Source organism: Netta rufina, assembly GCF_964035555.1.
Source record: "Netta rufina genome assembly, chromosome: 8".
Classification (NCBI taxonomy): Eukaryota; Metazoa; Chordata; class Aves; order Anseriformes; family Anatidae; genus Netta; species Netta rufina.
This window is the reverse complement of record NC_140131.1, coordinates 9,620,412-9,633,519: the sequence shown is the minus strand read 5'-3', so window position 1 is coordinate 9,633,519 and position 13,108 is coordinate 9,620,412. Positions and strand designations below refer to the sequence as shown.

Here is a 13,108-nt window from a genome sequence, read left to right as displayed (position 1 = left end):
CTTACCTTGGTAGGGATACCTGAACCCATCAAAGCAAAATCATTACTTGCATGAAGAAAAACACAGATGGACGTTTTCAGACAGTGCAATGAACTTGGTTTCCCACTTTCTCCATTGAAATTAGACATTGAAGACATTAGACATTGGGCAGACATTGAAGTCCCTATATTGTTTTGGAAATACTATCTTCTTTTTGTGAGTAATTTGCTTTGTCAGTTTTATGACCTGTTCATTATCTTTCTGAGACTGAACAGGCAGTGGAATTGCATATTTGAGTATATTTAATTATATTAAAATTTGAAAAAAACGAAGTATTTAGACTGAAAAATAAAGTTTGGTACTCTTCAGTAGGTGTTTTACAAATGGATTCTCTATAGTTTGTTTTACACTGTAACTTCTGCTTCCTAGCATCAGAATACATCTGAATGCTCTGTGTACATCTGCATTTGTCGTTAAACTTGAGTAGAAAGAGGCCTATAAATATTGGCTTATAATTACTGGGAAAATTAAAATAATATTTTATTAATCTCTAATGGAATATTTTATTAATCTATTACACCTATTGATTTTTAAATACGTAGATATAATGTCTATGGATTTTTTAAAGCAAGTGGTGCCATTACAATTTAAGCCGAGTAGGCATAAACGCTGGGTAGCTTCAGGAGAGGGGGGGAGAGTGATTTGAGGTGCTTTACCTCCCACTGACGTATCTGCCAACACCACCTTCACCAAGCAGTGCGCTTTCACAGGAGCTCATCTACTAGTGAGACAGAGGACACACTACATCAGAAAAACAGCTTTTTTCTCTGAAGATATGTATTGTGTTCTGTCTCTGATACTTCTGCTCTGTGTGAGCTCTCGTTTTTTCTCTTAAATGTCAAGCTAATGTTTTAAATTGTTTTAAAGATGAATACTTCTATCAAAATAAATGGCAGGAAAAAAAGGTCTGATTCATTATTTGAGAAGATGGTGGAGAATTAATAAGATTTTTTTTGGTCAGATAAATGAGGAAAGAGTCAGATATTGAGTCCAGAACACCACTTAACACATGTAAATCTGCAATAACACTGGAAGCTGTGCTAGGATTATTTTGGGCTTGTAAATTTAGAGGCAAATTAATGAGCTGAACTCAGGTGTGCTTTTGTAGGCAATGAGTGATTTTACAGGATCGCTTTTAATTCTTTTAGTAATCCTTTGTTCTGGCTGCTGAAGTTGCATTTCTCTTGTGAGACTTGGGTGAGTCACACAGCCTGCAGGTGTGTCGCGGCCAGGGTGGCTGAGAGCAAACATTAATATCTAAATACGGATTAAGGAGTTAAACGTTTAAACAAATAAGCTAAGAATTTTCTTGACGGAGAAAGTGCGGTATGCCAAACAGAGTATAGGTAGAAGGTGGCTATTGAAAAGTTAAATCTCGAGTCTTTCTTTGCAAGCTATTCAGGATATTTCTTCAGAGAAGGTCACTAAACTTACAGCTTTTTAGCTTTTTCCGTGTAGTGTGGTTCCTCTCAATCAAAAGTACAAAAAGTTTTATGAATGTTCTTATCTTGTTAATGGGGAGATAATGAAAATTAAGAGTTTAAAGGTATATGATCTATACTCTTTGTACCAAATATCCTCTAACATACGAGTTAAGCAGCTCAGAACCATAACTTCCACTCTGAGAAAAGCCATTGGATTGGGGCTGATGGTTAGCAGAATGGGATAGGCAAAAGAAAAACACAAGAAAATTGTTGAAAAACAGCTGCGAGAAAATTTATACAGATACGTGGCTGGTTTTTTTTTTTGGTGTTTGCACCGCTTCAGTACCTAATTTTTTAGATGTTGTAGAAGTTGGCCTGTATTGTGGTGTACACTTGGCATGCTGCTTTTCTTTCCAGTGCATATCGCTTTTTGTAGGTTGTGTGAGGTGTGTACCAGAGAAGCATGGGCGTAGGCTCTGGTATTCCAGTGTTTCCACAGTACCTTAAAGACATTGAATTGAAAACAATGCATTAAAGACTTTTTGAAATAAAGCCATTGTGTGCTTGCTACCCAGAAGCTATTATCAGCTGAATGCTTTAAGCATGTATTGAATTGAACCCAGAAGTATGAACAGGGACATTGATGAGATCACCTATTGTGTAATCTATCAGTTTCAGGCAAAATCCCATTCTCAATCCTGTTTGGAGAAAAGAACTGTTCAGTGACAATTTCTGATGAAGTGCAAGTCTTGCAAATTTCCTACTTACCCACAGGTACAAACTGGAATATTCCTTAAATTCTGCCTTTGATGCCAATATCTGGATGAGCCAAAACCTTGCAATTTCATCCGAAAGGCTTGTAGGCTTAAAGATGAAGAGACCTGTATGCTTCATAGTGCGGAAGAGTAATGGCAGTACAGACCATCCAGAATACCTAAGAGTCTTTTCCCGGTGATGAAGTCATTGTTTGTTTTAATTTGAAGTATTGTAAAGGACAGAAGACAGAAGTTTTAGGGATTGATTAATATCTTTTGTCTTCATTTATTTTCAAGAGAGTCCATATTTATAATTTAAATGCAACAGAGAGAAAATCCTAGCCAGAACATGTCCTCATAATAGAATCAGCTGTTTCTGTCAGTCCATTACAGAGCCCACTAATCACCCATCAGAACTAAAAGTCATTAGGCACAGTCTGCAGTTTCTCAAATCTGTGCTTTGGGAGCGCGTGTCTGTATTTTACCAGTCCTGTAATTGGGGATGAATTTTCCTTTGCTCTGAAACAGATCTCTTGGCACTGAGTAGGTCTGAAATATCCAACTGTAATAAATGTAAAGTTGTTCAGAAACAAATTTATGAAAGATCACATGGGTTTTCATACAAAAAATCACTGAGATCCAAAAACCTGAATTAACGTGACATTGGCACAATTTGTGATATTCCTGAAGGACAGGCCTGGATGTGGTCATTTAAAAATACACTGAGGGAAGAGGTCAGCCAGAGCCTATGATTCCCAGCTCTGCTGGCTTTCATTTTGAAAGCAGTAGCTGTTGCTTTCCCAAGATGTGTTTTGCCCCCTCTAAGCCTGAGGATTGTCTTGCCTACACCAGTACAAACCTTTCACCACGCTCAGTTTGATCCGTGAATTAATCTTGGGTTTGGCCTAGCTCTACTTTGCAGGTTTGCATTTTATCTTTCACCTTCAGAGTCTTGTCACATATGAACATGACAGGGAGTGTTGTTCCCTTGAAATTAAGGTAGCTTGTCATTTAAAATTAGGATAAGGTTGGTGGTTGTTACAGTTATTTACCTGATCAAAATTAAGAGGAGTATTTAATTGCCAATAAAAAAAATCTTTATGGTAATTTTTGTTCTGAAGCAAATAAAACATCTGTTTAAAAGTATGTGTGAAAGCAGATAGGAGAGCCTGTTTCACTTTAATGAGTGTTTTTCACTGAAAATATTGATTTCCAGAATGAATTGTAAGAAGGTCGTTGTGGCAATGCTTTGTGTTGTTAACTCTGAAGTTAGTCACGCTAAGCATACAACCACCTCATATTTCCAGGGGGTTAATCTCTTCCCATATACATAATCCAAATACAAAACTTCTGTGGCTATTTGTTTTGCTGTAAATATTATCTGGGAATGAAGCAATAGAGCCCTTTCTTTCATCGCTCCTGTGAAGGATTTACGTTTCAGGTTGGCTGCAATTTGAAGCCCAGTGGACATGAGCAGTATTGTGCCTTTCACTAAGGAGGGCAAAAAGAGAAGTTAGACTTCTTTTGGCTTCTTAAAGACATAAATACTTGCAGGCACCTGCCTATTCCAAATTTTCCTATGGTGCCCAGTACATGGGTTTCTTCATAAAGCTGGTGATTGTCTGTAACCGGTCCTTTGCAAAAAACATCAAAAGTCCTTTTGCCTGTCTCTCCTTCCCAGCTTCTGTTGAGAAGCAGTGATTCGAGAGGGGTAAGCTGAAGTGCCTCGTGCAGACTAGCTAAGCAATGAAAAATTACATCTGCTTGTTCTGTAAATAATGTCCATTCAGAGCAGATGTAATTAACTACTAAACTTAATGGATGCCTCGTGAGGTTACAGATGCTATCAGTCATACACTGGATGAAGGCAAGGGAGCTTTATATGCTTGGAATTCCTTTTAGGGCTAATTGCTAAATATCTTTAAAATTGATTGCTTATGCTTCCAATTTCTGAGAGTGTTTTCATATGATCTATATGGAACAGACTTGGTGCAGCTTTAGGGCAGGATGGGAGACGCCTCCATTGTTGAGGCTTTTTGGGGAATGGAGAAGTTTCTCTTCCCTAGGACTTTTTCCTAGAGGTTTACCATTAAGAAACTTGCTCTTATTTCAAGGGCTGCTAAGCTGGGATCCAATACAGATTTCATTTTTGTCTAAATTAGTTGAGAAATATGCTGTTGTAAAGATAAATTCCTGGTGATGTGTCAGAAGTCTTAGCTTAACTTGACAAAGGAAATGGAGACGTGCAGAACGCCTCTCAAGAAAAAAGAACTAACTTCATTTCTGCCTGTCTGCTTCCCAAATACTCTGACTGGGGAGTCAGCGAGAAACCCGACAGAATAAACAGGGCTCATGACTGTTATGAGATGCCTGATGATAACGTTGGTATGGAGCTGACAATGTGCCTTTTCTTTCCAGCTACTGTCAGAGATTCTCTCAACCTCCGTATTTCAATATAATTTTCTTTGTAACCTTTGGTCTTTGTTCACAGCACGTATTATTACCAGTGCACTGAATTGATATGAGCTGGTGAGCAGGTCCGGTTTTCAGATGAGATGCCCATTGTTTTATACAACTTTTATGGAGGGTAAACCTTCAACTCACCAAAATTATGCTGGGCTTGAGTATACTGAGTTGTAAAATCAACAAAAGATGCTTAAAGATTTTAAGTAAAGTTAGTGGTCAGTAGCCTTGATGTCAGCTGTTGGTTCTTTTAGAAGCAACCTTTTAAGGAGTAGATGTGTGTATAGTAGAAATGACAATTGACTTAATCATGGATTAATATTAGTATGAGCCAACAAGGGAGAGAATAAAAGTGGATTTGTTTATTTGTAATGCTCCTGGCATTTTTAGCAGCTGTGGCTGTTTCCTTGTGATCATTGCATGCCCAGTCTTGAAGGAATTTTTGGTGCAAGTCAAGACAGAGTAATTTAAAGAGCAGTTTCTAACAATAGCGTTACAAATGCAGTCCTGTATGCCTCTGAGATGTCACTCTTCTTTTCTGCATTTTCCAAAATTTTGTAGAGTATGACCTTTTGACTTAAATTTCTGGAACTGGTGCAGTCTGGCAAATAGAAAGAGGGTTTTGAACAGTTGCTCCCCTTGTTTTGGACGTCTGTTCAGTGCTGGGCAGCCTGTTCCACACACCGGGTAGATCAGTAATCTGCTCCGTGGCCTTGGAAAAGTAGAATTAAGTAATGAGGAAGATTAATGAGCTGTCGGAGCTGTGTGCTTTATTCCCTCTCAATATTGCCTCTCCCTTAGGCTAATTTGTACAAAAATAAAATGTATATAACAAACCATTTGTGAAATACCTTATTTCTCAGGTTTTAAAGTATAACCTGCCTTTTATTTACATGGGACTACCTCGTGTCTCACCTTTTCTGTAGTTCATCCGTACATTTTGGGTGGCTTGTTTATTTCAAGGATTAAGTTACCATCTTGGTTTTCCGAAGCTATTGTTGTTGAGATTTATATATTGACTGTTGTGACAGCAAACACGCCTTCTACTCTGCTGTTATTCTATGCTTCTGCATCATCTACAATTCTTTGGGCTACAAAATATACATCTTTAAATTTACTTTTTGATGCAAATGAAGTTACTCTTAAAAACAACATCTTTTATATGCTACATATTATTTTAAAGTAACTTTGACAAAAGTAGTTGAAGAGAGCTGCTGTTATAGTGGCTTTTTGTTGGTGTTTTTGTTTTAGCCTTGAGGAAAACAATGAAGTTGATAGTAAATTAGTTTGCTGACATTTTAGGGCTGAACGGCTGAGTTACTGTACCCGCTCTTAATTTGACCAGGGTTCTCAGGTGTCTTTGATTTTCAGAAACCATTCACTGTTTAACCTCAGCTAAAAAGCTTGGGATCAAATATGAAACTGCCTATTTTCTTTAGAGTGGGAAGAAAGGCTGCTGCTTTATTGATAGCATGAAATTAGACTGACCCCGTGCTCTTCGTCCCAAATAAGAGATAGGAATGAATCCTGCGGAGGAAATGAGACTTGGAGAATTGCAAGTCATTCATTGTTCTGCTTAGCGAGTGATGTGTACCACCCTGTCCTTGGCTGAAAATGCCTACTCTGCACATTATCAGGAGCTCAGCTGTGGCAGCTGCCCTGTTCCTGGGGCTGGGCAGCTCACCCACTTGGGAATGTGGTTTGCATGCATCATTTTTATTGTCATCTGCCTATCCAGGCCATGATGTGTGGTTTCAGACGCATTTGTTGCCATGAGTGGGTTCAGTCAGGCCTGTGTTGTACTGTGCAATGTTATATTTTGGGCTTCAAAACATGATGTAATGTACATAAGATGGAGTAGACACTCCAGCTCACTTAAAAAATAACTATTTATATACATATACACACACCCGCACAGGGGAGGAGGGGAGACACTGAAAATATTCTGAGAAAAGTGTGAATTCTTGTCTATTTTGAGATGTATTCTGTAATTATTCTAGGTCAAGTAACCAATAGTCTTAATCTTATGAAAAGCCCTGAGGTTAAGTGATCTGAAAGGTTAGTGGGCAACTTTTGGAGCCATATATTCTCGAGAGGTTAATGCACAGATGTGACCTGGACCCTTAGCTTTACCTACAAAGGAAGAACTTTGTGTTACCCAGGCAGGGGGGCTCATGGGGACGACGAAATAATTTACTGTATTTGAGAATTTTGCTTAATGTTTAAAGGGGCTTTTATCTTTATTTTCCTCTGCACTAAGTATAATTTGAAATAAACCCAATGGCTTTTTTTGCTGCCTAGCAAGGGAGTTCTACCTGAAGAGAGGAAAAGGCCAGAAGATGCCACAAACATTAAATGCATCATTGGCTGATTCTTGACCCATTGGTCTGATGACTGATATAAAGTGTTTATTTAGAGAAATGGGGTGTCATCTGTCAGCCACACAGCTGTGTGTGTTTTTTTCCCCCCACAGTTGTTTTTATGTGTTAATGTGCTTTGTAAATGATATTTCTACTGACAGATAACTTCTGTTGAGGTAGGGAACTAATCCAAAGAATATGTTTTGTTTCCTTTGAATTTGTAGGGTATTTTAAAATAGCCCTGGGTGAACAGGTATACCAGTAACTGTTCTAGTGCCGTGCACATTGTCCTGAAGGATCTGGCATCTGTGGCCATGAAGGTGAGATTTCTTAGGAAAGGGCCATTCCAGGAGGTTTGACTAGTACTGGGAATATGGGAAGATGTGTACCACCAGCTTGGCAGTTCAGGATTTGTGCAGTTCCATGTATAAATTCTGTACTGGGTTGAAAAGAATCTGGGAATTAAATTCAGTGCCCTCCCTATATTTTGAATGATAGTAGAAAGTGTTTGGGTATTCATTTTCTGTATTTTAAATATCTGTAGTTAAGCAGATGATTTAACAACATGTTTCTGAATTTAGTTTCTAAAAAGACAATATATGATAGAAAATAATATCTGCAGTGTATTTCATAGGTTGATCTGATGTTCAATACAGATATGGTTTTAGTGTTACTGTTTGAAATTCTTTGCTGATGAGTTTGGCAAACAATTTTAGATGTAATCATTACATGAGAGAGAAACCGAGAAATACTGGTTTCAATAACCATTTACAATGATATGGTAAAAGGAAGGAAATTATTTTTCTTGACAGATTCTGATAGGAGAAAGAGAAGCTTAGCGTGGGGTGGTTTATTTTTAATCACCATGAAAAATTCTTTCCTGTTAATCTGATGGATGGATTACAGTTTGTCCTTGCCTGGCCAGGTTGTATTTTCCATCAGAACTGGAGATTCTAACCCTCATTATATCATTTCTGTAATGCAAATGGTTATGTATAGAAAGAGATTTAATTAATCCCCTGCTGGTTGGTAGATACCCTAAAGCAAACATAGTCAGCAAAGGAAAAAAAAAATTAAAACATGAGTGCATGGTACTAGGTCAATGAGTGTCAGTGGAATTTCATCATCTGTGAAATATTAACTTATTAACTGAAATGTATTTACTGTTATAGCTGTAAAAATATTTGCCTATTGTCCCAACTGGTATGATAGTGAGCTACCAGGCAAGAAAGCCAAGGTCAAAGGGAATCTCAGGAATCATGCTGTCTGCTCTGGCAAAAATACGGAACATCCTGAAGGTAGCGGTGGGCCTCGCTGTAATTTGAAAGGACTACATTTAAGCTGCCATCAGTGCAGGCTCCAGCATCCAACTTTGCCTGTGGGTCTGTGCCATATGTGCAGTTACATATTCAAGGACAAATTACAAGATTGAGAGAAAGTGACAATTTTGAGTGATGGGCTCCTGTTTTCTTCACGCTTTTATAACATATCTGTTTAAAAGATACGGGTTGTCTCGTAGGTCAATGAACAAATAGATTTCCAGACTTTAGTTCCATTTACATGGTGCATATAAATGTATGCAAAAAGCCAGCACTCGTTCTGTTCTGTGAAACAATTTTGTTTTAAAACAGTTTCTGTATACAAGAGGTCACTATAGAATACATTTTCGGATATATACACTAAACTATATATTATGTAAACAAAAAAACCCTCTTAAAATGGCGAATATATTTTCTGTTTTAGCTTCAGGCTTGCTGCCTGAAAAATAACAGTGCCAATGAGGATCTAGTTTTATTGTGAAACCTGAACTGCAGTGTGTTACAGCCTCTAACAGGTTTTATATCTACATTATTTGAGATGGTAAGATAGGAGGAAACAAATATAAGGAACTCTTTTGAAGGAGGGTATCAGACCCAGCTTCTGATAATTCTGTGATGCCTTATTTCTTTCCCAAGATTCATTTTTAACTAGGTGTTGGAAAATCTTCTGCTTCTTTTGTCATGTAGAGATCAGGTTGCATGTTTAATAACTGTGCCTTGAAATACGGAACTGATGCAAAGATTAACTCAGAACAGCCTGTTGTTGTCGTTTGGGCACTGCAAGATTTAATATGCTTCTTATTTTTTAGTGACGTAGGATCTGTGAAAGTGGTTATTTGTTCCCACTTCCAAAACTTCCTTGCGAATAAAGTGGAACAATGTTTTAAAATATTCCTATGCTATATATCACTGTGTGTAAGTCAAATATAAGAAGCGAGGCTCTACTTAGAGGGTTATTTTGTTAACCTACAGGGCAGGTGGCAAAGAGGCAGGCTGGAGTAATATTGGTGATGTGCACAGGGGCAGGCAGATGAAGTGCTGAGGGAAGCGGGTGTGCTGGTGGAAAAGGCCAGCCGAAATCCCCAGTGTTCATGTGTTGTTCTCACTGGAAGGGTGCTCCAGTATGGAAATGCCTTTAGGATTAAATAGCATGTTTACTTAAGGGGTTACATCTGCGCCTTGTAAATAGTTTTTTGGACCAAGCGATCACAGCTCAGCTCTCTTTTATCTTACGTCTTTAAATAGGATTTATTTTTAAAGGATGTAGGGACATGTAATGCCAGACTCCTCTGTGGAGTGGGTGGAAGCCAGTCAAATCACACCTCCTCCCTCATCATTTAGTATCTAAAACAGTTAGTCTGTATTATAAAACTGCTTCTGAGCAGAATTTTGCTTTTATAGGGTAGTTGTGAAATGCGGTTGGACTTTTCTCTTATATTTTGCGTAATTATTTAATCAGCGTTTTTGTAGAGCTACTTCACATATTTGCAATTACCCCATCATTTTTAGATTTCAACTCTCAATTGGTCCTGTTGCACGCATTAAACTGTTAAGCCATCTCAAGATCCAGCTGAGTCTCCCCCATGTGAACACATCCTCATCCCTGGTATGCATTTTCCTTGTCCGCTCCTTCCTTGGAGATCTGTGATGCCCTCCTGAGAGGCAGCAGCCCCTAGGAAGCGTCCTGAACCAGGGCATCAGTTCTGACTGTGGTCTGCTCCCTCCTTGTTGCCACCTCCAGGCATTGCCTGTCATCTTTGCTGAGAGGTGACTTTTGTAGACACCAACTCACTGGTGATTAAGGAGGAGCAAAGCTGATAATTCTGGTGCTCACTATCATGCAATTTCCAGCTCTGATGCTTTGGCCTCAGTTCCACCATTTCACGATTTAATTCAGAGGATTATAAGCGGTGTTGCTACCAGATCTGCTTTGGAGAAGCAAAAGGAGGTGAAGATCTGGGAGGGTGCGGGCTTGGTGCTTCTCCAGAGGGAAGGGAAAGTGCTGGGGCAGTGGGCACAGCTTGGTGCACGGCTGGCAGGGCTTTTGAAGGGGATTTTAAGACTAATGTGAGATGAGGCATAGTGGAACAACAGGTATAAAAATTGATTGCTTTGATTGTGCTGTTTGTTGTCTAGAGCACAGAGGTATTAAATTTGAACTACTGCCTATTGATCCCACAGCTGCACTGTATTTGTCAAGGTGGGGGTATGGAGTGAAAACGATTGCTACATGGATAGAATAATAGTTCACTCGCATTGAGATGTCATCTGGTGGTACTTTTTCTTCTTTATTTGGAAACTCAGTTGATCACAGATTTCAAAAAGATGATTTCATGACCATAGCCCAAATCCTTCTTTTAACCTTGTGTATATTTATTCCAGAAACAGCTATAATAGAGGGAGTATTAAAGCTTTTATCATGCGAGTAAAACAAATGTGCAGTAGAGGAAAGAAAAGGCTCGTCCACTCCTATTACTGGATGAGGATTCCTGTGGTATTTTGTCTGTATGTCAGAGTCCCAATTACTGGAGCCTCGCTGCTACAAAGGAGTGTTATCTCTTTCAGCCCTCATGACCAGAGCACAGCTTGTAAACATGAACCTAAAGGCTCAAAAATTAGAAGGCAGATACAGAGACTTAAAGGTCGTTGTTTTCCTTTTTCAGCCAGTACCGTGAAATTTCAGAGCTGAGTGCATCCAGCTGGAGAATTTCTGGGGCAGGTTGTTTGGGAAGAAATGGAAGCACAGTGTTTGGCTCCAAGAGGCACACCCTGCTAGGCACCTTTGTTCTGCTAGGTCTTCTTTAAAGGGGATAAATGAAAAACATCTGCCCACATGGTGCAGGAGAGATAATACATATATATGCATGTCTAGTGTACATAAACATAGCACAGTGTAAGGCACAGAATAATGATATGGATTTCTCCATTTGCAGTGGCAGGGAGCAGTCATCGCCATGTAGACTTCACAGTTGGAAACTTCAATTCTTTCGAACAAATGAGAGTGGAAGCAGTACCTTTCAGAATATAAAACATACAACCTGTTATCGATGCTAATGATTTATTATCTTACATACTTGAAATGTTTTGATTAGATCTTGACAAGTTTGTCTGATGACAGGAATTTATTTCTTGATGCTGTAAGCTGTCAGGCTTGTGATAATTCACACATGAAATTTGCTCGGTGCTGTTAAGCTGCAACGAAATCTCCAACTTTAGAGAACTCAGACTGGAAAATAAGAGGAGCAGGTTTTTGGACTTCTTTTTTTTTTTTAGTTCTAGTAGCTGCGAATTTTTGGTACCTTTGAAAAACTTGAACTGGTGTCCTGTATATGACTTAGCAAAGCAGTACTGATGGTTTGTCAGTAGCCTTATTAATCATTTAAATCTACGTCAACGCCGTATCTAAACATGGAGAAGTGGTTACCAGATTATATGGATTTTTTTTTTCCACTGACTGTCTTCAATATTCAGTGGAAAAAAATTATTATTATTATTTTTTTTTTCTTTTGGGGGAAGAAAAATACATCACTTAGGTCAGCACCCTGGAAGCCAGGAACTGAACTTGGCCCCGTACTTGTCATTTTGGTGCGAAAAGCCGAAATTCAGCAGCCCCAGAACCTGCCTTGGGCCGCTTCTAAGGCCTCATTCAGGCGTCCTGCCCCCTGCCCACCGCTGGCACGGCACAGGCACAGCCTGCACTGGCTTTCCGAGGGGACTGACAAGGAAAGGGACCGATTTTCTCCTCGCCCCGGGTTTGGCTGAGGGAGGGCTCCGGGACCCCGCCGCGCTCCCGCTGCCCCCTGCCGCCCGCGGCCGCCTGCTGCCACCTGGTGGCGCCGGGCCGCGGGCTGCTGCGGGCTGCGGGCTGCTGGCTGCCAGGGCTTGCAGCCGGGTTGCTGCTGGCTTACACAGAATCACAGCAAAGTGAAACCCTTGCCTTGAAAGCCCAAGGCTTCTCTCGATCCTGCTGCTTGGGTGCAAACCGCTGTTTTCTCAAGGCCTTGTCCATTCGCTGATATGTAGGTGGGTAATACGTACTAGCACGTAAAATTAACTCTCCATTTTCTTTCTGTTTTCCAGAAGGAGCTCAGTCTACCTAGAAGAGGAAGCTTGTAAGTAGAGCTATTCTTTATTTGATGCTTCTTTGTTTTGAACACATATAGCGGTTCCTTTGTGGAAGTCATATAAACAGGCAGCTAACTCTCTTTCCTCTGACAGAATCAGTCATACACATGGCAACAGCTTGCATTTCTCAGAGATTAAACCCCTGCTCATTTCCTTAAGTATAGTAGGAAAGATAGGAGTAGTGTAAGCTTACTTGTAATTACCAGCTTCAGTTGACCCCCATATGGAAGTAGCTGTGGTGTTGAGTGTTGCTTGCACTGACATCCCTCAAGTGACTCCACGGCAGTCACTTACTATTTATGTGATGAGGACAACTTCGATCGCTGCTCTTCAAACAGTCCAAGTGGACAGAAATCCCCATATGTTTTCCTGGGTCAGGTGCTTGTGGAGCAGTCAGTGTAATCGAGATATTTTAATAAAGTAGCAAATGTTGGAAAAAGTAGGCTTTTAAAATTAAGTTTAAACAAATATATATATATATATTTCTGTTCTAGTACATGGTGCTTAAAAATTTTAGCGAATGTTTCAGTGATAGTAGGAGAACTACTGTTACTATACTTACAGATTTGTGGTGGAACAAATTGCATTATTGATTGCATTGTATAAAAGAGAAGGCATTTGAA

At 39.5% G+C, this 13,108-nt stretch overlaps 1 protein-coding gene across 4 annotated transcripts in view; it reads left to right on the top strand.

Moving 5' to 3' along the window:
• The window catches only part of MAST2 (microtubule associated serine/threonine kinase 2), a 189,874-nt gene that overhangs the window by 69,368 nt on the left and 107,398 nt on the right, over positions 1–13,108 (top strand). For all 4 annotated transcript variants that reach the window (XR_014618647.1, XM_084290754.1, XM_084290755.1 and 1 more), the window contains exon 4: positions 12,441–12,472. Coding sequence is in view for 3 of the 4 variants with exons in the window: in XM_084290754.1 (XP_084146880.1) it covers positions 12,441–12,472 (32 nt within the window). In the remaining variant the exon portion in view is untranslated. The remainder of the gene's footprint in view (positions 1–12,440; positions 12,473–13,108) is intronic.